At 34.6% G+C, this 27,346-nt stretch overlaps 1 protein-coding gene across 1 annotated transcript; it reads left to right on the top strand.

The window, feature by feature from the left end:
• The first annotated feature begins 511 nt into the window (after nt 1-511).
• On the top strand, nt 512-14,323 carry LOC123865739. The gene is made up of 10 exons (XM_045906955.1): nt 512-691; nt 2,863-2,936; nt 5,556-6,685; nt 6,771-6,879; nt 7,816-8,038; nt 8,453-8,658; nt 8,963-9,087; nt 9,706-9,830; nt 9,970-10,074; nt 10,421-14,323. The coding sequence occupies exons 1-10, from the start codon at nt 626-628 to the stop codon at nt 10,646-10,648; spliced, it is 2,391 nt and encodes a 796-aa protein (XP_045762911.1). The 5' UTR covers nt 512-625; the 3' UTR covers nt 10,649-14,323.
• Nucleotides 14,324-27,346: the final 13,023 nt, after the last annotated feature.

Genomic DNA, 27,346 nt, shown 5'->3' with positions numbered 1-27,346 from the left:
TTGTAAGTAATACTTACAACTTAGTTTTACTAAAGCATTTATAGAGGGCACGGTAGACTTTTAATAAGTAGTCTCAAAACTTGTCAATAGATGGCGGTAGCATCACGTTTGGGCTGCTTAAAAGACTAGAACTCAGAGCTTTAAAAAAAAAAACACTTAAGTTACCATTCTAAAAAATGTATATTTTAACCAATGTATAATTTGCATTGTTCAAATTGAAACAAGTGAAAATTAAAATTTTGCTCAGTTTTACTAATGTTTTACATTTCTCAATCTGAAATTTTATTTAATTATACTTGTACAGCATTTATACACACTCTAGAACAACAATTTAAAAAAAAAAGACTGAAAACTGAAAGCGCGGCAAACTGTGAAAATATTTTCGGACAATATTTATTAACCTTTTACGCTATATCCATAAAATATGTACGAAGTAAGTTAAAACAAGAAACAATAATTTTAAATCCAATACGTAGCATAATTTTTCTTAGTTTGTAGGTTTTACATGGCAGCAACACTGTTGCAAGTTATAGCCACAATTTATACACATGTAGGTCATAGAAAAATGGCTTAGCGTTAGGAGTTTGTACGTCCTGTGGTTAAAAAATATATTTTTTAAGTTTAAATGGCCTTCAGTGATTTGTGTCACAATAGTAACGCGTTTAAATCCATCGAAAATGAAGCTGATCAAGTAAGTACATCAGTGTTTGTGAAAAGTGCCTTTTCCCATGGGTGTTGTAAATGTCCAACTGGACCTGTCAATTTGACCTGTATTCCGTGAAAACCTCATAAATATTCGGCACAAACGTGTGTGATGATTGAAAATGTATTCTAACCATGCCAAATACCTGCTACGGCATTACCGATAGCCGTACGCTGCCACAAAAACATCTATTTATTTTTTCGAGGTGAACGATGACATACGAACACTGCACACAATATTTTTAGAATTATGTAGTTTATACGTTGAGGACGTAATAAAAGGTGTTATTGACAACCGTGGGCGCTCCGATTGTGATCAAGAACTCGACGATAAGATGCCCGTAAGAATGGCTCCTGCCTCCTAGTGTTACACATAAAGCTAAGCGCTTATTACGCGTTAGATTGTACTTTCTCTAGCAATTTTCGTACATTGCGACGTCCTTCAGTGCAAAGTCAATAACAACAACAGTTATAAATTAAACATACATTGCATCATTTAGCGTAATAGCACAACACCACTAAATTCTGCTATGTAGATATGCATTCCTTCCTGTTTACAGTAAGTAAGGTTTTGCTAATACAGGTACAGGTCATAATATCAAGATATACTTACTTAGTTAGTAACTGCTCACCAGTCATCTCTGTTTGAAAAAATTGTACTATGCCTAATAGTAATTAATTAATCATTTTGCCACTTTTATGATATTGAAATTAGTTCAAATCATGACCTATTAGACTATATTAAGTTGTAATTAATTTGCTTAAAATAAGGGGCCATATGTTAGTGAACAAGATCCTACTGAAATTGTTTTAGTGAAGTAAGAAAATATTCTTAAATATTATTAAGTATTAAGCATGGTATTAAGACAAAATAGTATGTTTTGATATACAAATTATGTCTTTCACCACTAGTGTTTGAAAACTAACAGCTGTCAGCTGACCTCTTATAAACAACTTAGGTAATGCTCACAACTTTGTATATGTGGTTAAAGAGTTAAAAATCCTGTGTAAGTGCTTTGATTTTCTAGAGTAAAAAGTAGCCTATCTAAACTCAAGTATGTAAGCAATTTTTTTAACCAAGTATCGTTGAAAGATTAAGTGGATGGGCAGTGAAAAGGTAACAGACAGACACACTTTCGCATTTATAATATGTATTGGTATGGATAACACTACAATGGGATAGGTTGGGATGTTAGACAACTATGCAGCTATTGTATATGTACGACATGGCAAGGGTAAATGGATAATGTACAAAATATTATTAAACAACTGACACTGAACATAATGGTTATGAAACTTATTAACTACCTAATACATGAGAAACCAGTAACCATCACTTCTACAATCTTAAAAATGTTAACAATAGGTTTTTATAATCATCTTTATAAATTAGAAATTTTTACTTTACATAACAATCCTCTATGTTTTATTCATCAAATCAAAAAAAGTGGCAAGTCAAAGTCTGAGTGTAAAATAGTGCTTACTGTGTAATATTTTTAATACATTTGCTTATAAAGTGGCTATTATTTCACTGCTATCAAAGCTATAATATTACCACAGAGCTATTAGTCTACAAAGCTACAGTAATGTTCATTATGACACTAATGCCCACCATTGTTAAAATATTTTCATTAACTATTCTTTTAAAGTATATTTAACTAGCGATCCACCCTGGCTTTGCACAGATAGCTGATTACAACTTTTGTAGGAACCTATATAGCCTATGTCACTCAGAAATAATGTAGCTTTCTACTGGTAAAAGAATTGTCAAAATCAGTTGAGTAGTTTCAGAGATTACTTCCAACAAACAAACAAACTTTACCTCTTTATAATATTATTATAGATCAATTAACTATTCCAAACAGAAATTTGTACAACATTAATCGATGCTGCATCTTTTATTGCATTTCTATTCCAACTGTTATTTTAAAAAATATGTATATTTTTAAATTAAGAGATAGTATGAGTATGTAGTTAATAGCTTATCTGATTGATTCATTGTTTTTCTGGAAAAGGTTGTATCATGCATGTTTATATTGAAAATAAAACTTTTTTTTAATTGATATGCATTGTGGCAACTAGGCCCCCATATTTCTTAATTTAGTGACATTCTTTGATTTTTTAAATTCTTATTAAAACCTGTTTTTCTTTTTGTCACAGTCAGAAGAGAACTCGATGGTCCGTGAGATCATCACAAAAATCCTCGATGATACCGGACCCACAGAAACAAGCAAGTATGTATGACTTTTTATCTGTATAATATTGTGTAGCAGTTGTTGTGTGGGTCACAGATATGGATATACACAGTGGAATAGTGGTTTTGAAGCCGTGACTAAGTGAATTGCCTTAAGCAGTACTCGACTACACTTTTTTGTTTAGGAAAACTAGGCCCTCTTTTTCTTAGAAAGAAATATTCTGACACAAACTCAATTCTTTGAGAAACATGAGTAATGGCTGAGTGCCACGTTACAACCGCACTGGGCTGAGGCAGAGCGACGCGGCGAAGTAATACTACTGGTTCTCGAATATTCCCAGACAATAATTTCCTAACTCAATTTTTTATTTTAAGACTAGGGTCGAACTAGATTAGTCGTTTTAGTACTGCAAAAAGACCACTAAAATTTCAACTGTATACAACTACTTTAGATAAGTAATTGTGCCATAAAAAATGACAGCTATTTTTTGTGTAGAGATGTGGTTCTAATCTACACAAAAAATAGGTGGCATTTTTTTCAGAGACGTGTAAATTAAAAATTTATAACACCCACGACAAGTGAAGGTTACAGTAACTATAAAAGAACTGATAACTTTCAAACACCTGAACCAATTTTCTTGGATTATAGCTAAGAACACTCTTGATCAAGCCACCTTTCAAACAAAAAAAACTAAATTAAAATCGGTTCATTAGTTTAGGAGCTACGATGCCACAGACAGATACACACGTCAAACTTATAACTCCCCTCTTTTCTGGCCAGGGTTAAAAATGGACTCTTTGCGTCAAATAGTCCTCGTGTTGGTAGATGTCTTATCACTAACATTAATTAGTTTTGAGTTCTCTCACATACCTACTGCTCATTGCTGGTGTCAGTTGCTTTAAAAACATTTAAAGCTTTTTAGTGTAAGTACTAAGTAGTCATTGCTTGGTACCTAAAATATAAATTCACCAGCAATGCATCCCGAATCCACACCACTTAAAAATGCAGTATCTTGCAGAATCAGGATTGAAGGGTTGGGACTTTGAATTCAATAATGAAGTGTATGCTCAACATTTACAATATTATTTCACTATGAACAGTTCCTGAGTCTCTATGGTTTAGATGTGTACTCTGCACATCAAGATTGAGACATTCGGACTTGGTGTTTAATCATGAAGCCCTTGCTTGGTCCCTAAAATATCAATTTACATCAGAAATTCTGAAATCCCCATAGCATAGAAGTTTAGTGCCTTTCAGCATCAGGACTGAAGAGTTGGGTAAACAATCCATTGACAAATTACGGATAGAATTGATTTTATTATTAACTTCGGCAGTAACTTATCGACAGATTACAGATACACTGAATTGAACTGATATTGAAATTTAATCGTCAGATAGATAGATGAAGTCTTCCTTTTTGGATTGTGTTCCTTTTCATGTTTTTGTGTGCAATAAGCACACAAAAACATGAAAAGGAACACAATACAAAAGGAAAAAACAGAAAAAAAAACAATTGTGTCCAAAGGCGGCCTTATTGCTTAGAGCAATCTCCATCGGGCAACCTTTGCTGAAAGGAGAAGCTAGTGTTGGATAGTATTAACTTAACTAAGTCTTGGTTATTAACCGAAGGAACTGTTTGCGTAAAAAATACTTCCCAGAGCCTTTTTCTTCTCGACAATTTCCACGTCGGAATTGCGAAACAAAAACCCTTTTGTTTCGCAAGTCTTGACATAAACAGGGCAAAATTCAGAACAGACTCGGAGCAAGTATGTACGCAGTATTTTTTCGCCTTGAACTTTTGCGTAAAAATAACCCATTTCCGTCAACAACATAAATCAATAACTGCAGATTCAAATATGTATGTATCTATTCTCAGTATCGCACAATGTACAGACATGACTGATTACAAAGAACTGAATATATTGTAACTTTAAAAAAATATTGATAACAAACAGCTTTTGTTAGTAATATTACAAAAGAATATTAAAATATTATTGCTAAATCTGCGAAAGGAAGTTTGTGGTAGATATACCAAGATATCGCACTCAACCTATATCAAGATTTAAGATCCTAAAAGACTAGAAAATTATTAGGTACCTAGTGTCGTACTTTAATCAAATCACTGGTTTCAATCGCTTTAGTAGGTATTCTTAATTACTTTTAAGTAGGTTTTCTTAATTACTTTAGCCCCTTTAGGTACGACACATACCGACAGATTAGAGTGGAGCTTAAGTCTTTTGATGAAGAACTTAAACTCGACTTTATGTTACATGCGATTGAAAAAAGAGTAATGAAATCAAAGTATGAAGACCCAAAGGTTGCGAGCACGCCTAAGCCCGCTATAATCCTAAAGTGAATAGATAAAGCTTGTTTTGATTCACTATCAATAAAGTCGTTGCGCCTCAGCTCCACTCCACTCTGCTGCAGGTGTGCGTTGCGCCTTAGTGTTGCCGCCGCCGTTACATAATATCATTTACGAAACAGAAGCTTTCCCGATGTTTCACAATACTAAAGCCTTGTCTCAAAGGATTTCTCAGCTATGATTTACTGGGGAAAAGAAAAGTGGGCACGTTTTATGAACAAAGATGTTTAATATTTTTGTATATTCTCGTCTTCAATATAGGGGCAAAGTTTGTAATTACAGTTATTCTATTTCAGCACTATACCGCCACCGGAAAAAGGTATAAACAGCATACCGCCCAGCTTAAACCACTACCCCAACAATGATGCAGGAAACTCATTTATGTCCTCACTATCTCCATATAACTACAACCAAAATCTCAACCTCACATACAACTACAATGATCAACTGGGTGGTTACAACTTCAACTCCCAACCCCAACATGGCTTTAATACGAACGGTTATGTCAATTATCCCGAAAATGATGTTAACCCGCTCCTCATGGACCCAATCAGCGAAACGGAGGCGGTCACTCCGGAGCAGTTGAATTTACTCCGACTCGCCGCACAAGAGATCGGAGGTGCCCAGTTCACTAGTCCCAATAAATACGACGAGAAATTCTACAATTTTTTCGAGCCCAACCAAAGAAACTCTCTCCCGGAGCCGAATATGTTCGCCAACAATTTCAACCGGCCGAACAGTCTCAATTTAGACATGAATTTCAATTCGAATTACGACACAGCTCACTATAATGCACAAAGGTTTCCCAACAAATTCGAGAATGGTTATTTGAAAGATCAGAGTCAAGATTCGACGGATCTGCTCGCATACTTGAACCAATTAAACTTAAGCGATCGAGTACGGGATGATTTGCTACAGAATCACAATGATTTTAAAATGCCAATGGAGGTGAACGGCTATCAGACCGAAGACTTCAACAAAATGCAAGAAGAAAGAAACAAACTCTTGTTCAACAACAGGAACTTCCAGCAACAACCTCCTATGAAAGGTTTCAACGGAGAGAACGGGTTCTACCTTAACGACATGATGTCCCCCATGACCGATCGGAACATGAACCAGAACTACGATTTCTCGAATCCAGCGAACTCGAACTCGATTAATTTCAAGCCGAACGGCTTCCATCCGCAGAACGAATTTCTCCAAAGGCGAGATATAAATCAATTGTTACCGCGAGAGAGTTTTCAAGGTAATGGTAACGTGGAACGAACGAATTTCGATAATTTAGGGAGAGACAATGCTGCCGCAAATTTACTAAGGCAGCAAGAGTTGGCCAGACAGATGAGTGTGTTAATACGAAACCGACCACCGCCGAATCCGTTGAATGTGGATGTATCTTTTTTGCATGAAAATACTCCATTTAATCTTGGTAAGAAATAAAATTGTTCTGTTTAAAAAAAATTGTTTTGGCGTTACATTAAAGATTTCTGTTTTATAAATGTGAAAATTTACAGGTTTAGGTGCATTGCTAGGTCCCAGCCCGCCCGTTCCACCGCCTGTGTTGCCATCACCAATGATGGATCTACCCATATTAGCTCCCTTCTATGCTATGAGAAATATTAGGTAAGTATGTAAAAAAAATTAGAAACCGCATTTTATCTGATCTTGTCTCATTTATTGCTTAAATACCACAGGCAGTCTATAGTTCCACTTAGAATTAAAAATATTAAGATTTTAGTGCTCAATATTATTTACTATCTTAATCTTTGTTTAGCTAGCTGGCTGCAATCAGACCTGCTGGCAAATAATGATGCAGCCTAAGATGGAACAGTCTAATACTTCAGTCTGAGCGTTTTGTCAATCAAATGTTAATATAAGCCACTGTGACCTCAATATTCTACAACTTAGCGATGCTATAGTCGAATAATCTGTATATTTACGGAAAAGCGCATGCATTGGATCGCGGCCCACAAACTAGCTTGGATATTATTCGATAAGGACAAATAGATCGAGCGTGTTTTGAAATGATAATGAGCAAACATTGCAGTGGCAGTCACACTCAACCTATGACATTTTTATAGAACATAGATGTGGCGTAGACCACTTTGTATTAAACATTTGATGTGGCACCTGGGTTTGACGTCATACCCCAGCTCAAAATCTGTTTATTAGGAAATGCCAATAATGAAATGTATCGAAAAGAACTGCGATCATTCGCTCTCACACAGTATTCTTGTGTACCTATAGTTTGTTACGTTTCTTTATTGGTACGTTATACCTCATAATGATAAGTTGGAGAATTTTTCAAAACATATCCCGCTATTTCCGTTACTGGGCATTTTGATTTAAATGGATAAGTGATTAACACAGGGTGGGGGACCATAGGGTACGAAAATGCACAAAACAGCCCTTAATAACTCGGTTTCCAAATTAGAGATTTTTAAACATATGTAGGGGACATATTATGTTTAATCACTTCAAATAATGATTGCGATGTGTCTAAACAATAGTATAATAAGTAACACTACTAGTTTCTAAATATAAGTATGGATTATTTAGAGGGGCAGCCACGTCATCAAGCATTCTCCACGCTCGTCTAGATGCGTGCTACGAACAGTGGAGACAGTTGGAACGGGAGAGGAAACGTACTGAAGCCCGGCTAGCCCTCGCCTACCCTGGGAGAGCGGTCTCATCGTCTAACTCCATCCCTGTGCCCAGGCTACCCCCTTGTCCCACTAGGGTTGATCGTCTTACTGTGGACATGCTAAGGGAGCATACTAAGGTGAGTTTGTTGAATGTAGATAGATACACATCGAACATTTTCTATAGCTCCCAAAACGGATGCTACAAATAGTGGAGATAATAGAACGGGAGAGAAATCGCAATGAAGCTCGGCTCGCCCTCGCCTACCCTGGGCGAGCGATCTCATCGTCTTACTCTATCCCTGTGCCCTTTGACCCAATAGGGTTGATGGTATCACTGTGGACATGCTAAGGGATGGTGAGTGGTGGTGGTCTTATCATCCATCCTATCATCATCATACCTTACCATACCTATCCTATTAGGTTTTAACATACCATCCTTACATAGCTAACTGAATATAATATCGTACAAATAATGGAGAAAATGCGACACCTCTCGTACTTACTTCTAAATTATATTCTTTTTAACATAGCCACAATCCCAATTATTCCAGGTGTTGACATTGATGGGTAAAATGGAAACACTGAGAGCGAGCGTGTGCGTCGCTCAGAACAAGAAGCCAAATAGGCCGGAGGACGGCAAGATCACAGTATTAAAGCGCGGCCAGGACAACGTACCTGCCGAGAAGGACGCGGGCGCCGACCCCGCGACCTTCGACCCCGCCACCTGGAGGGACGATGTCAAGAACTTAGCGGAGATGTAAGTCTGTTCAGAATTATTGTTGGATAGAGTAGGTAAAGGTCAGCCACTGAATTGCCTAGGGAGTTGAAAAGGGCACCGACCCCGCGACCTTCGACCCCGCCACCTGGAGGGATGATGTCAGGGACTGAGCGGAGGTGTAAGTCTATTCATAATAATTATTGTTGGAAAGAGTACAAAGGTGAGTCACTGAATTGCTTAGGGAGTTGAAAACCCTTAAATATGACTAAAGCTTGGCACATTCAAAAGCAGGCCACAAAGAGGTGATCTTGCTGAATAATTAACCTCAACTATTCAATTCTAGCGCGCCTCACAGCGAGGTGGAGAGCGCGATGCTGGCGTGGCGCAACGCGGTGGCGGGCGTGCAGGCCGCGCGTCGGCGAGAGCTGGCGCCGCACACTGCGCACGCGCGGTACATGCGAAGCGACCGTGAGTACGCCATCGTCACTATGACTTTTTGATATTTCGAATCCATTTAGTTAGGCTGGACTGGACTGGATAGTCTAGTCTAGTCCAGTCCAGTCATATGAAGAAATCAAGTAAAATAAGAAGTTGGTTCTCGTATGTGCCTCGGGGAAGTTAATGTCTCAGTGACATTTTTACGCTAATTGGCACGAGTATGGTACATCTCCTGACCTTTGCGGCATGTTGTAGAAGGAACGGTGTCGGAAGTAAAGCTGCTGCTTGGTCATTAGCTGTAAAAAGAAGGGAGTAGAGCACTATGCAAAACTCTTTCATGGCGGTGATGAGTAGTGCATCATTTTACAGCAAAAACACATCAACATTTTGTAGCCTACATTTTATGTAGTACTAGCTTAGTACTTTCACATAGTTAATTGTCATCGTGGTCACCCAAGACACACACGAGATTGCAACTTCATATTTTACTTGATTTCTGTTTCTGGCTGAGTGACTAGACTGGACCGGACTGAACTGGATGGTCCAGTATAGTCTAGTTTGGTCAAAACTACTTTCACTGAAAAATACATAGCTTCGCTTCTGATTTTCTTTTAAATTATCGTAATTGGTATTTTTTTGTCGTTGCAGCCATTTTACAGTTAGCGGACGCGGTGAAGCAACTATGCGTATGCGCACGCCGGGCTCGCTGTGCGATGTGGTGCGATCTCACACTCACCGTCGCGCTCGCTCCGCATTCACACTCACACTTGCACGTGAGTACTAAAACCTAGAGCGTGTTATGTATTGTAAAGCCAGCCACAGTACAAAAATACGCGTTTGACAAACCTCTTAATGCTCAGTTGCGAACGGGTCTCGAGAGTGAATATGTAAATGCACGGTAAAATGTTTTAGGGCGAAAGTTCACCGCAGCTGACGGCGCAGGCTTCACCGAAGGCGCAAGATAATTCCGCCAGCACCCCCAGCAACGCCAAGCCAAAGCCGCAAGAGCAAAAGGAGGTAACTTCATCTTCACAGATTGTCTCTTGACTTACATAGATCATCCCCATAACTTTCCAACTTACAGATTATATCATCCATCTATATATATATATAGATCTATATATATAGATATATATATATATATATATATATATATATATATATATATAGATAGATATAGATATATATATAGTTATATTTATATAGTTATAAAGATTGTTCATCTCACTTGTACAGATCGTCCATCTAAATTATATAGATCGTTCATCTCATTAACATAGACTGTCCATCTCACTTGCATATTGTCCATCTAACTTACATATTAATGTGGAAATGTTGATTCACATGTTACTTATTTTTTTAGGAAAAACCATCCACCGAAAGTCAGCCAGCGAAAAGCGAAACAAAACAAGAGCACGACCAAAAACAATCAAACAAACAGACAGAGAAAGAGAAGAACCAACGCAGAACGCAGAACTATAGGAAAGTGAACCAGCGGAACGACTTCTACCAAAGAAACCAGAGGTACGACAATCGGTTCGTTCATAACAGGCATCCATATCACTACTTAGCCGCCGGACCTATCAATTAAATGTATGAAATACATTTTTTTACCTTCAACATGTCAATTTTACGTCCGTAATAATAATTTTATCTCAAAGTATTAGCATATTCTTGTGAATGAAGGAACACTTATTACACTTCACATAAACCAGTACACAACAAAACATGATAGGATTCACAAACACAAATAAAACAAAGTTTTAGTGTTACATGTTTTAAAAAATATATTTATCTTACGTTGGCTATGCGATTTTTGATCGCGCGATAGAATGACAGAAATAGGATTTCCAAAAGATGTGTTCACACTGATTCTTTTTATTTCACAGTATTGTATTTTCGTTCCAAACGTTTAATTGATTTGGGCTTGTGTTTATCCATTACTTTTCAACACGCGTTTAAAAAGTTCCCGTGTGAACGGTGTGGTTCACACGAGCGCTTTTCTTTTTAATTAAAAAATCAAACAAACAGCAATACCTACAAGATTTTTATGAAATTACTGTATATTTGGGGGGAAAATGCAATGCATAAATCACGTGATATACATTTTTATAGTACATTCGTCCACACGTTTATTTTTGAAATGACTTATTATTACGGACATAAATACTTTGTATCAATTTTAGAGCGAAAACTAAAAACAGCTTCAGAGTCGAGAACAAAATTCACTTTCATAGATATAAGTGAAAAATATTCAATTCACTTTTATAGATTTTTTAATTCCACTTATTTATAAAACCAGCTTAACAGAAATTATTATGTATGGGGAAAGTGAATTTTGCTTTTACAAAATATTAAAAGGTTAACATTTTCAGATTGGATATTCCAAATGTCTATATTTCCAGTGTGATAATTCGATTGTAAAGTAAGTAAAGTGATAAGAAAAGAGAAGTGTAAGGAAAAATCAAGACTATTTGGAATATGTATTTGTTGTATTAAATAAATATTATTAAATACAAGATTTGGATGGTTAAGAAATGAAATAATGACTCAGGGTCTATAAATACAGATAGACTGCTTTTTTAGACTGTAAACCTGCAAAAGTGCAGTGTGGGGACAGTTATTATTCAGGTGATACGACTGCAACTCAACTGCATTTTTGCAGCTTGCAGTCCAAGTGCAGTCGTTCTGTCAAGATTCCACTGACCTCTACTAATACAAGTATGCTGGAAATGGGTCTGTTTTTGATTTACCGCCATTTTGACCCATATAGAAGCAGTGAGAGTACTCTGAATTAGATGGTGATGACATCTGTCAACACAAAGATGATTTGAAACAAAGTATCAATTTTTATTCCCGGTTTGCTCGTTGCGTCTTCGAATCAAACACACAAAAGATCACACACATCGGCACAAAAAAGAACTTTCATTTTATGTGGCACACCTCTTCCAGCGTATTTGTATAAGTCCATTTCAGTGCAAGACTTAATAACTAGACATAGCATAATGACTTAAGAAAATATAGCACCGAATCTTTATAGTTGTGACTTGATTTAAAATAATTCACATTAAGTTATTAAGTTATAGTATTACAGGGATTTGTTTTATGAAGGTACTGAAGAGGTTTTCACTCTAAAATGACCTTAAAATGAATTGAGAACGGGTCGAAACTTGGCTGCATTTAAACTAAAAAAATCCAAGACTAATTCACTGTGATGTTAACATTTATTCTCTTTAATAATTCACTGCTGAGCTACGTTCAAATTTTATAGTCTAGGCTAACACTTTTTTAAACGACAACAAAGTTTTATACGTTTTTTACTCACTGCGTCCCCTTGACAATATTCGTTAGTTTTAGATCGAATGCAGCCAATTTTCCACAATAACAGGTTTTTAAGTAAATTTAGCATTTATATCCCTCGAAAGCAAACACTTATCAGACGGCTACAGCCTTTCTATTAACGATTTACCCAATATATATCAATGCTATACTAATATATTATGAGGTTGATATTCTAGCTAATTTGACAAGCCTTTATTAGGAAAACGCGAAATGAGTTACGAATTCCGCATTTAGTTTAATAATTATTCTAAAGTATTTAGGCCCCTCAATTTCCTGAACAACTAATGACATTGATCTTTTAGAACGAGACCATTAAGTTTTACGTATCTAATATTTTTTATTCCGTAATTTCCGCGTTGCAAAGTCTATAGGGGCTTGAAAAACAAATTCTAAATGGGGTCGTTGCAATCCTAAATAATTATCATATCAACAGTAAATTTATTAAAAAAAATATAATATGAAGTACACTTTTTAAAATTAACAAAATAACCGTGCATTTACATACAGACTCGAATATTTATTAGAATTATAAAAAGTGTTTTTCATATACACTTACAGGTATGAGAGACCAGGATAGTTAATATATTAAAAAATATATGTTACTCTATTTGAAATAGGATGTGTGTAGATTAGTTCGTATGCGTATCTGATACCTTGCGTAATTTATTAATCGTGCTTGGCTGAGGTTTTATATTATAAATATATAAATGTGTTACGTCTTTACGTCTGTCATAAGGAAATGGCTGGTTTGACTTACTTGCCAAATTCGCTAGGTGTGAGCGAAAACTGTAAAACCATGTGCGTATTACGAATAGATGCCCTAGTGTGACTTTTCAAAGTAACTACCGTGATAAGCCTGTTGCGATAAATTTGTCGTTTGTAGTGTCAGCACGAATACCATTTCGCACTGTGTCAATTTTAAGGTGCTTCAAATCGGCACAAAAATGTCCATTTCTGTGATACGTACAGATTTATGTCAACGCACATGTCACGTAAGCTAACTTGAAAACTTACACTTAGAATTACTATATTTAGAACTGATTTACCTCTTGACGTTGAGTAAAAAGTGTAATCATTAAATGTGATTGACATACGTTTTACAATCATCTAGAAAATTGTTTGAATACATGTTTTTATTTAATTATAATCATTCCCCAAAGCACTATGTGCTATAATATCTAGTCATTGTGATTGGCAACTAAAGGCGACGATAAATTTATTTCGAATTAAATGAAGTGAATTTGACAGAATAAATAAAAATCAATTGGTATATTTAGGAATAGGTCCATTGATATGTAACAATACTATTTATATAGTACGCTGGATCTGCGATTGACGACGTGTTTTTGAAGCAACTTGAGTATCGCCATTATGTACTCGTAACTAAATGTTAGTGATGAGACATCTGTCAACATTTGATACACACTTTTAATGGTTTGTGTCAAATGTCAAAATATTCCCGGTATGCTCGGTGGGGCGCTTCGAATCGGCTCGGAAAAGAACTGTCAAATTGTACGGCACAGCTTATCTAGCGTATTATGTAAATAGTATTATTAAATATCTATAAATAGGTCTGATTTTCGTTCACACCAGATAAATCTTTACTAAAAATGTGATGTTTCTTAATACCTAGTTGACTCTATTTTATTATCGAAATTCGTGCAAATATATAAATAAATGAAGTTATATAACTAGTAGTGTAAGTGTAGCACATATAAAATGAAACGATTTTGATGAATTTGTGTAAGGTTTTTAGGGTTAGAATTTGGGCGAATTGATTTATGGAATTGAAAATTAATATTAGGGTTGGTTTGTTTTCTTAGAGGTTTTTTTTCCATTATTTCCTTCGTCTAGTTTTTTATTTATCAAATATGTTTTAACTTAATAAATTAAGCTTTAGGTAACATTAATGAATTGATTGCCAGTTCCTCAAATAATAGATTAGTATAAAAGCTTAAAAATAGGTTATCGTCTGCGATATAGCAATACTTTTTATTTCCAAACATGAAGGTCTATGCTAAACAAATTCATTTTTTCATATAATATACTCATCCAAGGTAAATGTAAACGGGGGTGAACACCAGCTATCATAAATATGTTTAATTTATTGAGCGTTGAATTTTATTTTGATTTATTGACTTTGATACTAACTTTTCACTTTCACATATGAAAAAATATTCAAAAAAAAATACTCTTCTTAGTTGTTCACATTCCCCCCCCCCCAATGCTATAATTTTGCAGCAGTAAATGTACGTTATACTTACACTTATAAAAACTTCTAGTGACATAATTTTAAAAACTGCTAGCTCTCACTACTCAATATTCGTTCTACCAAGATTTATTGCACTATGTCTCAAGCTTTCCGAACTCAGTATATTTTGGAACCTGTTTACACCTAGCCTAACCTAGGTTATGATGATCCTATCACTATAGAGCTAACTTTTTGCTATACTCGCTCTCCTATATGTCATTAATGAGGTTGAAAAGAAAGTATTTGCTCATGCATGTCTGTTTTTTGCTCAAAATTTGTCACTCATTCTTTTTGATCAAACTTTTGTTAGGTTCTCTAAAACATTTTGGTCATGCTCATGCTTAAAGTAAAATAGACATCTTCGTTTGAAAGTATTGCTCTATAAAAGACGAAGACTATTTGATCCAATACAATAACAATAGATATAAATATTTAAGAACTGCATAAAAAGACGCTTTAATTTTAAAGCACAAAATCACTTTTACTGCTGTTATAAATGGCAGACGAAACCAAAACCACAGTTTCTTCCATTCTTAGTCCATTCTAGGTTTTAAGTTTAAATGTGTTTAACGTTTTCAGAACAAATAATTAATTAATTATTTATTTTAATTAGATTAAAAAGATTGCATATTTCGAGGACACTGTAAAATATCTATAACTTTGTTACGGGTAATGTGTATAATTTAGACATTCAATGGAACGACTGATGAAAATTCAATAAAAATCAATTCAGTGCATATTTCTGCGGAGAAAAATTGCAAAAACGATTACACTACGTTTAGTGCAACTGGCATTTTAATTATTTATATTAGTCCTACGTAATTTCTTAAAAACCACACAGACTATTTATAAAATGCCGCATTTTATAGAATGTTGTAAATGTAACTTTACCTGTAACCTAAACATATTTTGTACTGATAAGCTATATTTTTATGTCACAAAGTTTTTTATTAACCCCTAATACGCAATCAACTTTAATCTGTTTTACTAACGCATGCATTTTGGACATCGTCTTATATTATGCGATATTGTACAAAATTACAAATGAAGTTTAAAAAGTTGATTTTATCGCTTTTAATTTGTCGTTTTTTTATTATTTAATAGTGTTATTTATATTTATTTGTTTGACTATTAGATTTTTGTGGGGGGGTTGGTAGGCAATATTTGAGGCATTCGCCGAAAAAGGAAAACGAATGTTTTATTTATCTAAAAGCACGGTCTCCCAAACTGTGTCACGTAGTTAGTTCAATTTGACGTTACACACTGTAGCGATAAAATTCTAGTGCAGTTGTTCCCAAACTTTGTGATTATTAGTAGATTTTGAAACGCCTTTAGGAAACAAGCAGATAAACTCCGAAATCTCAGCAAATGATTAAAGCTCCTTCGAGCTGCAAAGTGGCATGCTTAATACGAATCGTGCATTGAACTGCATTGCAAATAGTATATACAGTCAGCAACAAAGCTTGGTTTGCGCCCGCCAGTACAAGAGACTATGGACGGGTGCAAAGGTAGCATTATTGCTGACTGTACATGTGCCACGCATTCAGTGTGAAGTGTGACAGCCTGCCGTGCAGTTAAAAATCTTGTGTTTCTGGCTATATATCGCGCCCGGGCGCACAGTTTGAGAACCACTGGACTAGACGTTCCAAAGGCCTAACATAGGGCAAATAGTGTAGGCGTTAATTCATCTAAATGTTAGTCTTAGTCCAGAAATATCCAGTGTTACGGATAGCCCGTTTTCGATGTGATTTCAATGTTGTAGTATTAAGAACTCGTTACCGCCATACGAGCCCATCCCACTGATGATACCAACCCCATTAATAAAATCACTTCCGTTGTTTATATAAAGAAAACTATTTTAGTACAATGAATTCGCACATAGTAAGTTTTAGAATTAGTCAAATATTTCGATTATTGATCTTATAAGGGATCCCTATACTAAATCAAAGTTGTTCTACAGTATTATCGTAGTCTGTGAGTCGTAGACAGAACAATTTTATATCGGTTTAAGCAACTTTAATCCAAGTCAATGTGTGCCCTGACTTTGGAGTTCTAGGGATCCTGTTATATGCGTGTAGCACAATAATTTAGTTTCTTAGCTAATTTTAGTAGGTAGTTTAAATTGTATTTCTTGTTTTTTTTTTTTTTGTATCATTTCAAACGCCGGTAAAATTGGAGTTTCACTTGATTGTTGCCATATTATAGTAACTATTTACCTCAAAGTCCTTTCTAACGCTTATCAGTTTTCTTGGTGTGAAATGTAAGAGATATGTAAAAAAAATGTTATGAATTTAGCGAAAAAATTTAATAGGCTTTGGTTATACTGTGAGCGATGCAAGGCGATAATAATGCATGTCTAAATATTACAGAGCATTGCGCTTACACTTTTTTTGCTAGCTAAATAAAAAGAAAAATGTTAATATGCCACTAAAAATATTTAAGTACATCCAAACGTGATCACTAATCTCTAAAAAAGATTTTATAGTGTGCTAATTTCTTGTTAGGAATAATAATTTCAATAAATGCCAAACTTTGTAACTTAAGTTACGAAGTTATTTTCATATTTGTAAAGTGGAAACTTTACGAATATGATCGCTTTGCTTAGCAACAACACTTATTAATTCGCACTCTTATCGCCGCATCGATTACGATATAACCTCAGCTTTAGGTTGTTGATATTCTTTATTTATTTTTCATTTGACAGATGAATTTATTTACCTAATATTATTTTTGTAGATAATTGTTAATAAACCGTTGAGTTACGGTGGCTATGAAATATTGCTTGCTTAGGTGACGGCAAAGTTAATATGAATATAATACGTACTAGAAAATTTTCGGTGTGCAACTGCTTCCTTTAAAAATGAACTTTGTTAGTTGGCGCGTCGCTTTTTATTTTGAAATTCGTCTAAATTAGGGCGAATATGAACGGGTGAAAAATTACCTATTATAAATTAAAACGAAAGAAATTTAATTAGTTCTGGAGAAACTTAACTTTAAGGTTAGGCCGGGTCTTTATGCACACTGAAAAAAAATTACTAATGGTCTTAGTTTCTCAAAAATATTTCTAAAACAATAGAAAAGTGTTCACCTTAACCTTCTATTGCTCAGTCATTTGCCAAAATGCTAAGTAAAAGTTAGACACGGCATGTCTTAAATTATTTAAAAAAATATAATACATAAATTTAAAAATGCAAAAAAATCGTGGCTTTAGGGTATGACGGCTGTGAACTTTGGAATAAACTAAATCTTCAATATAAGCGACGTAAAAGATGAACAAAAAACTGGCAACTACCTCCATTTTAATACTTATTACTATATGTACCTATTTACTTCGATATAGATTTATAATTAAACATAATATGTATTTACGAAATTACATAGTTGTACCTAATACCTATTTACGAAATTAAATTTTGGCATCTACTGACTTACCTATAAGTAACAAAATATGACATATCTTTACTAAAAAAATATACTCCCTAAAATGGATTATTACATTTCGATTTAAAACTGCCATTTATCTACATAATAGACAATCTAGGAAAGCTTGTGAAGGTATTGTTAGTAAAATTTTTATAAAACAGCAAAAGTTGTCAATTCTTTGTTTGCCTTTTATGCAGGTTATACTGAAAGAGTCTTAAATAAGATGAGGATGGAGACATAAAGCGCAGGCCACACCGCGAACTAAGTTAGCTTACTTAGCTTAGTTTTCAATCAACTATGCGAGTTAAGCTAAGCTACGCGAGCTAATACCACCGTAAAACTATGTAAATGATCTAGTGACCAGTCAACGCCCGTCTTTTATACGAAATACCAGTTTAGTATTAACGGAAATCACGGTTGATGGAAATGATTACTAAATAAAGAAAAATCAGATGATTCGGGTATATTTAGCAGTAGCCACGTAAAAAGTGGTACTAAATAATATTTCCTGACGGAACTGAGCAATCATTTAATAGCAGGTTTAAGTTTTCTAAATTAACAGTTACGCCTACAGATTTGCTCAATTTTTGTCGCTCGAAATGATGTGTTTTGACGATCAATAAAGGCTAGTTCCAACTAATTTAGTATTTTAGAAGTGGTGGGGGGCGCTACTAGACCGAAAAATAGAATAAAATGGATCGACTCGACTAAATAATTTACTAAGCTACTCAACTAAGTTTTTGGTGTTCAGACTCATTTAGTTACTAAATTACTCGCTACTTGACTAAAACACTAATGTAGTCCGAACTAGGCTTAAGATCTGTCAGCTTCTTACAGATATATATTCGATTTTATCGATCGTTGCTGTTAACAATGAATGAATATCAAGATTATAAAATACGTCACTTATTGATTTGCTAATCGCCAAAAACGATTCACAGACCATAGTGGTAATCGACAAAAAATACGATAGCGATTGTCTGTTGCTTACATATCGATCACGCGAGTCGATCGTCAAAAATCAAGCAAATCTATAGCTCGCAGTGTGGCTTGCGCTTGATTATAACACGCCACCCAACCCGATGCCAAACGACATAATACTTCAATCAAATCAATTTATATGACTAGAAAGATGTCACTCGACGCGACGTAGCGTCGGGTGTGTTCAGTGTTTTTTGGTCGCGGGGCGTCGTGCGATTAGCGTGTATTTTTCCATATATGAGACGCACCAATCGACTACTACCCGTACTTTTGTTAGCTCAAAACGTTCCTTCCGTCCATAAAGCATAGACTAAGCTTTCGGTGCATTTCGTTCCAAAAACGTTTGGTTGGGACATAAACGTGAGTCGAAACAATCGTCTTTTTAACCCCCGATCCAAAAAGAGGGATCTTATAAGTTTGACATGTATATCTGTCGGTTGCATCGTAGCGCCTAAACGAATGAACCGATTTTAATTTAGTTTTTTTGTTTGAGAGGTGGCTTGATCGAGAGTGTTTCTTAGCTATGATGGAAGAAAATCGGTTCAGCTTTCTTGTTGTCTTATAGAGGTTTTTCTGTCGGGGGTTTTTTGATTTTCAGTTATCTTATTCTTGTAATGGTGTAAAGACGGGATTACATTAAATAAAGTTCTATCTGAGAATAAGGAGTATGGGCTGACATTTTAGTTGCTGTTCAAAAAGCTCAATTAAATAAATGACAAAATAAAACAGGAAATATGCTGGCGTAGCATGTTATGCCGTGCTTTTACATTTCCATTTTCCAGCTTAATATATTTGAACTCAAAAAAATTGCAGACCTTGGTAATGAATTGAACTGTTTATACGTATAGAAATTCAACATATAAGGGGAATTAAATATTAGCTTGTCATCTTACGTTTCCAAATTAACTAACTAACTGTTCACGTTTTTGTCTCACCACACTATTAATAAACCACGCTTCTTGCATTCATCTCTAAAATGAGATAGTCCTTTACAAGTTAAGTTCTCTTAATAATATATTCGCTAACGTATTTATAGCATATGAATTTCTGAATTTCTATGTGACCAACGCTTATAACAGCATATCTTATAAGAATTGTGTGATATATTCCTAATTATAATGAATTTGTCCTAAGTCCATGATGTAGTATGAAAGATACTAAACCAAAATCATTCAGTACTTAATACCAATAGAATGAACGCTTACGGTATATTAAATGTTAAGTGATTCTATATTTCCTAATGTCAAAAGTTCGTCCTATATTTAAAAAAAATGTATTTTATCTGTGGACTTAAGTTTATGCGCTGTCTATATTATGTATTATCTGTAGGATAATGCCAAATGTTCCAGATGTGAATGAATCTAGAAATTTGGCCACTAACATAGTTTTATTTTATTAAGTTTAATGGTATGTTCACACTACGATTAAAATCACAAAGATACGTATATTTTTGGGTAACATTTGTGTCCCAACACAATGTTACACAAAAATGGAGTTAACATTGCCATAGCACAAATGTCTGATATTAAAAATATCTACGACTATGTATCTTGTATTGTAATTCTTTTATCAACACCTGGGAATACCTAATTTGACAAAATATTGCAAATCTTTTTAAATTTTATCCTAGAATTCCTCGCTGTCATACTAATCTTACTGATCTCTGTTATTCCCAAACATGAAGGAACCTTTGTGATTTTTAATCTATGCGCTTGCCTGTATTTGCCTGCGTTGGCCCACAGTGTGAACGTACCATAAAATGTGGACAGCACCATTATGATCGGTAACATAAAAGAATTCTTTAAATTTAAATAACAATGTTGCTTTGGTGAGTCGAACCAGTTATTTATCTACTAAATTCCTCTATAATAACATTTTTAATTCGACTTCAATTTAGTTCTTAACTACCACTTTCATAAGCCGCATCGGCAAAATTCGCTTGCGCAGAAAACAGCAACCTAACGTCGACTAAAACCGAATGTGATTTTAAAACTCGTGATATCTAACTCATAATTGGCGCGTACAAAATATGGCGGGAGCCAACAACAACCAATAGCGGTCATACGGGCGCTATGATTGGCTGAGATATTTTCACGCCATTCAAAGTAAAATTCATCTTTCTGCGCAGGTACATCGGTGTAACTTATAAAAGTGGTAGTACACAATCGCGACACAAGAAACAGTTCTTGTGTCGCGAATGATAAATAACAAGTGTAAGGGACAAGAATGAAAAAAATAAAGTAAAAAGCAACTTGACTTCTTCAACTTGACTTTGAATCGTCCAAATAATATGTTAAAATATTCATATGTTGAATGTTTGCGGTATACATTTTATATTTAAATGGCGTATCTGGTCAAAATCCCATATAAATAATATTATGTCGCATGACGCTGGGCGCCGCTTGCAGGTGTTGCGTCACGTCAATTGCTCAAGAATTCTTTTACGCTACCGATACACAATATACGTACTCGTATAACCAATTACCTTATAAATCGATATAATTATATAAACGCTAGATTTTCGTAGATAGTGAAATTGCTCGAGTTTGGTAGCGAATATTTTGTATTGTTTATTTATCAGCTATTTTATAAACGAAATATTTTATTGGATCTAGACACTAATAGCGTTCTTGCAAAGAACTATTTAGGACCCCGTTCTTATGGTAACTGTTAACAAATACTAGTAAAGTGTTATTAACTATTATAGTTAGTTTGCTCCTAAAATCCTAAATGTACAAAGCACGATACTGCTAGTTTGATGAAGCTAGTTTCGCGTTAGAATGCGCTTAGGGGAAGTACCTTTAGCAAGACTGGAATATATTTCTCTTATAATTTAAAGACACCTGTAGCTTCCGAAGAAGCTATTATATCTCGATGTTAATCGTTGAAAGTGGAATTATCCAGTGAGTTTATTTTTAATATTAGTGTTCCTTGTAATGATACAGATCGCTTCGTTTCGTCTCAGACGTCTGAGAATTTATTTACGTGAATGTGGATCAATCTTAGAGCTTTATCGAATTTGATAATAATTTACGAAATGGATATTTATAGAAAAGAAAAAACATAACTGATCGAGAAAAAAAGTAGCTAAAAAGTATTCTTAACTCACTGTTAGGTAGATATTCCTGCAAGATTGTGTATCGTAGTCGGTTTTTTTTATTCTATTTTTAACGATGCTAGTTGTGTAAAGATATCGTTAGGAGTCTTCGTCACTAGGTGAAGTTAGACGGTTACGGCTCTAAAGCTTACGTACGAATCTATAGTCACATGTTTTATAGCCGTGCATGGTTAAAGAGTTCTTGAAATATTGTAACTTTTATATTAAATAGCATAATATCGGTGTCCTTTCGATTCGGGATGTGGGTCGGTTAGTTGTATCGCCGTCGAGCGGCGTTTTGATGTCTTATGAACAATTAGAGGCCCCGTTCGGGCGCTAATACTTGCATCGTTTGCACAAATACTCTATTCTAATAAAAAGTTTTAATCACTGTTTTTTGATACTAAGGATCGTCGTCGTTAGAGCTGAGGTTCTGTATAAGTTGCGAGTGTAGCGTAGAGGCATGATTGTGGACAATAACGGTGGCGAGTCCCGAGACATGTGATAGGCGCTCGAGCCGAGCCCGCGGCGTAGGGCTGCCACCACGATTTATAATCTTACTATATTTAGTTGGTTAAGTTTAACGTTGCTTGTACGAGGTTTTGCCGTAACAATAGGCGGTTTTTCTATCGGATATTTAGTGGACTTGATATATTTTCAGCGGTTGTTTAGCGTTCATAGACGTAACTAATATTTTTGCTACTCGCCGATTCGCGTACGGTTCTGTCCAATTTTTATAGGAATGGCATCATGAATTTTCGACACGTGCGGACCAAAATACCGGGTTTTTTCTGTAATTGAGTTTGAAGGTAATGGAAAAAATACAGGATTTATTTTGCCAGTTCCTCTTAAATGTAAGTGAGAATTTCTAAAATATTTTTCTAGTTGTAAGCGTCGATGAATTAAGTTTTTTTACATTGTAGCTACTGCGTAAGTATGGAAGGCGAGAGTTGTCGCCTGTTAACAATCGCAGGTCGTCACTACTTGCTACTAAAGTTTTCACACGCGTGCGATTTTTAACAGGCGATAGCGCTGTGGGTGCACAATTATTAAACTCACGAGGCACAGGGGGTTGTTATAATTTACCTGTTGGTTTGCTCTGTTGCTGAACTAACGATGCGCCATCTTATCTATCGTTCTTTTGTGCATACGTACCTATATCGAATAAGTTTTTATTGTGGTGCTAACTCTTCCCGACACCATTAATGTATTTCTATGTTTAAGTTTAAGTGATTTACGCAAAGTTGGTATTCTGTTGTTACTATACTCTTATGGGGAAATGTATTGGGAAGGTATAAATTTTGCATCTGTTTAAATGTGTGAAATCTCATCCAGTCCGCTATGTTCAGTGACATTTCTCATTACGATAAAAGATATATTTTTATAACTTTTGGTACAAAAAAGAATTGTAACTGATACCAAGAAGATTATGAAACATCTGATTTTTTGCATGTACCTTCTTGGTGTCAGATATAGGTTTTATATCTTTAGAAAAAGAAGATGTATGAGTTCCTGACTAAATTACCGTGGACAACTGAATATCTACACCAGAATCTAATTGCTGAATGTATATTTCAACGCTTTTGTACTAGACAAACATATAAAATCAAATACTTTCGCTTTAGAGATATTGTCTACCCCAGCATTTTGTCAACTCTGCACACTGCCATTGATTTCGAAACCGATTGATAGTGTGTGTATTTTATTTTACATACTGTTTTTTTTTGTAATATTTTGTTTCTTGTTATGACTATTTGTTGTTTAAACGATGCTACGTAGATACAAACAAGTGTTTGTTATCGTCGTTTCTTAACTTGGAGGTGAAGACTCTCAATTTATTAATGAATTTAGGGATTGTGATATTATCATCTACTTGTTTCACCCTATTTAAACGAAATTATTTGTTGATTAATAAACAAATATTAATCAACTACTAAGGAAATGACCTATTGATTACTTCCAATAAATAAAATAAGTAATAATAGGTTATCTCCATTTTAACTTGCTCAGGGGGTGCACATCAGTTAAGAAACGATGACTTAGTTGAATTAAAGTATTCGCTAGTCCTTATCTCATGTGAAAAAATATTTGGATCTGTCCGTTATAAAAGATACTTAGGTGTTTTTAAGATTAATACAAAATAAATATACTGTCTGTGGTGAATAACGAATTTTATGAGCTTATTAAAACTTAATTCCATGGTATTGGAAGCGCGATGTAATGTTTTACGGTGTGCTATGGTATTAGATTATTATCGATATTACACGGCTCCACGGGCGAAAACTGTATTTTTTAAGAAACGGAATAATTAACGAAATAATTCAGATAATTACCTATAGGTACCTACCTAACGAAACTTCTTGAATGCAGTTCTGAGAAGTCATATATGGCGCTATCATCGCAATAGCGCCATATATGACTTCTCTGCAAGAATACAGAAAAATAAGGAATTAAGTATCGAATATGTTAATATGTACTATCTTATCTACGTTATTGCCCCAAACATTACTATAGTGTCATGAGTTCTTTTATTTCGAAGGATAAATTATCAGGCGATTTACGTGGGTAATCCATATAATATTTTTGTGTACGTTTACTATTTTGTGTTTAGTTGTAATTGTGACGTGTAATATCGAAATTTAGAAAGTACCAACACTTAAGTGTTTTTCAAATTAAAAATTGTTAATGGAACAGAATTATTTCATAAGATGCCAACAAGCTGTCGATGTCGCATGGACCAAGGAATAATATTAAGTGTAGCTCACTTTCACTTGCCGACAGTAATAGCATTTGACATAGTTGGAATTACTAAATATTATATAATTATTATGATTAATATTTTGACATGTCTTCTCTCCGTGTTAGCTCCATATAAACAATATGGCAAGAGAGCCCATAGGAAATTTGGAGGTGTTTCATTAAAGTTAAAAGTACGCATAGTGGGTCTCCTGTTGCCTGATTTTGTAAACAGGCCTTGGCTTTTTGAATATTAGGCGGAACAGCCAAATATTTCTGATCGCCGTCATCTGCCATTGTAACACCCTCACATATGGTGAAAACAGGACGTGTTGGGAAGTTAAAGTTAATAATATTTTTTAATAAGTCTTTTTCCGGCATTTTTTCGCCCCTTTGTTTTTTATATTCACTAGCTGAGATTTTCAGCGATAGGATTAAATTAAGACAGATTTATGACAGAAACATCTTTGATGAATGAAAGTTTACTACGCGGTTCTCTTACGTTAACATTCTATGGTAAAGTAAACCTCAATTTTTTTAACATAAATCTATCTCGTTTTAACTTTAAAGCCTGAGAAACGTCATAGTACACTCTAAAGATTTCGGCTTTAGAGTCTAGATATATGATATTTGAAATTTCACAAGGTGTACTTTACTGGTTGACCGGTAAGAGAGGAGGCCTTATAATTTTCATCGAACACCTCTCCAAAATTTCCTACGAGTTCTCTCGGGCCAATATTATTGTGATTAATGTTTAGATAGAGGCATGTGACAGACTGAACTTAGCGCAGGTAAATTATTGTTGGAGTGTAAACGGTCATCTCTGAGGACGGTCTGCGAGCGCAGTATTATAATGTGGGTAGTACGTGCAAATTGAAGTGGTATAACTGGTGAACAATAATAATCAAATAATGTTGCCAGTGTGGCCGTGTCATGACCGCGCCACGTAAAGGTGCTCTTATATTTCGCAGAAATTGATACGCGCTTTTGCGCTCAACTTAGTGCACGGCCTATGGTTGTAAAAATTTACAGACTTAGTTTGTTTTTTTCACGAAGATGAGCTAATAGGGGTGCTCTCTCTTGCGCAATGAATTAAAATGAAATGGAGACACTGACCATATTGGTCAGTGTGTGTGACATATTGCTCACTACAAAATATTACCTTAAATAGATTTAATAGATTATAGCTTTTGCCCAGCCTTCACCCAAGTGGTATCAATATAAAAATAATAAAAATACTGTGAGATATTTGTATAATTATTTCAAGCAGTTTAAAAATAAATAAAACATCAAAGTTTTGATGGTAAAATTAAACTCTGAATCTGAATCATTCTCAAAGTTGATAAAAAAAACCACTTTGCCTTATTTTCGACGTTCCTAGCATTTATACCGAACTAGTAAGGAATACCAAACGATACGACGTCCCCACACAAGTGACTGATGAAACTGACATTTTGGTTGCAAAGTGAACGTACGATTCCTTACCAATGACGTGCGCTTCCTTACTTCGTTAGGTATTAGCTCGTCTCCGTGAACAACGCATATCTAGGTATATTTTAAAAACGATTTAGTAGAAATTGTAAATATTAAGTGATTTTCTTTGTTATCCTAAATTTTAATACTTATTATATTTAAAACTTTATGAGCAAATAGTAGTTGTTGGAAATTATTGTTGATAAGTGTAATTATAATTCATATGAGTACGTTACTATTTTTATCAAAAATTAAACGTTGTGTCTTGTGTACAAAAATATGACTTACTATTACATCTTTGCCTCTTTATGACCTATAAATTTTTAACCTATAAAGACATTCATTCGACGATCGAAGAAAGTCAATATGCTCTATTGTAAGTTTTTAATTAAATGTTTATTTTTGTTGTTTGTGCTGACTAAAATTTTATTTCATTAATTTTATTCCTTGCCAATGAAATTTTATATTATATAAATGAATTGTGACTATTTTAACTGATACTTAATGTACAAAAAATTTGTTAAGCTTTGTAAAAGCAGCTGTTAGCTAATTAGAAGAATATTTTTGTTTAAATTACTTTTTACGCTTATATACTAAATAATTTTTTAAAGATCAATTTTTAACATGAAGACGACAAAGTATTGGGGCTTATACATATTTTTAACAGTTCAATTTGCTCGTTACTACCCTCATAAATAAATAAAAATTGTAGAGAAATACAGTATCTATTAGGCGTATTGGTGTTAATTATAGTTCACGATTTAAAAAATAAAATAGTGTTGTACTACGCCAACTGTATTGTTCAAATGTTGTGAAATAAGTGTTAAATGTTGTCCTTTTCTGACCGTGTAGAGTATTGTTTTTCTCAATATCTGTAGTACATGCTAGATGCAGTCATGATTTTTTTCTTACTAATAATTTGTTACTGTTTTGGCACGATATTAATTACCTTCTGACAAAAAATATATACCTAATGATAAAAAAAC

This window comes from Maniola jurtina, chromosome 5, assembly GCF_905333055.1.
Source record: "Maniola jurtina chromosome 5, ilManJurt1.1, whole genome shotgun sequence".
NCBI classification, from domain to species: domain Eukaryota; kingdom Metazoa; phylum Arthropoda; class Insecta; order Lepidoptera; family Nymphalidae; genus Maniola; species Maniola jurtina.
This window is presented reverse-complemented; position numbering and strand designations above follow the sequence as displayed.

Bases quoted from the DNA above. Each gene is read 5' to 3' on its own strand.
- LOC123865739 (XM_045906955.1), top strand. From the start codon at position 626: ATGGCCTTCAGTGATTTGTGTCACAATAGTAACGCGTTTAAATCCATC. The intron at 8,659-8,962 runs GTAAGTCTGTTC...ATTCAATTCTAG, and splicing joins GTCAAGAACTTAGCGGAGAT to CGCGCCTCACAGCGAGGTGG. The intron at 10,075-10,420 runs GTAACTTCATCT...TTATTTTTTTAG, and splicing joins AGCCGCAAGAGCAAAAGGAG to GAAAAACCATCCACCGAAAG.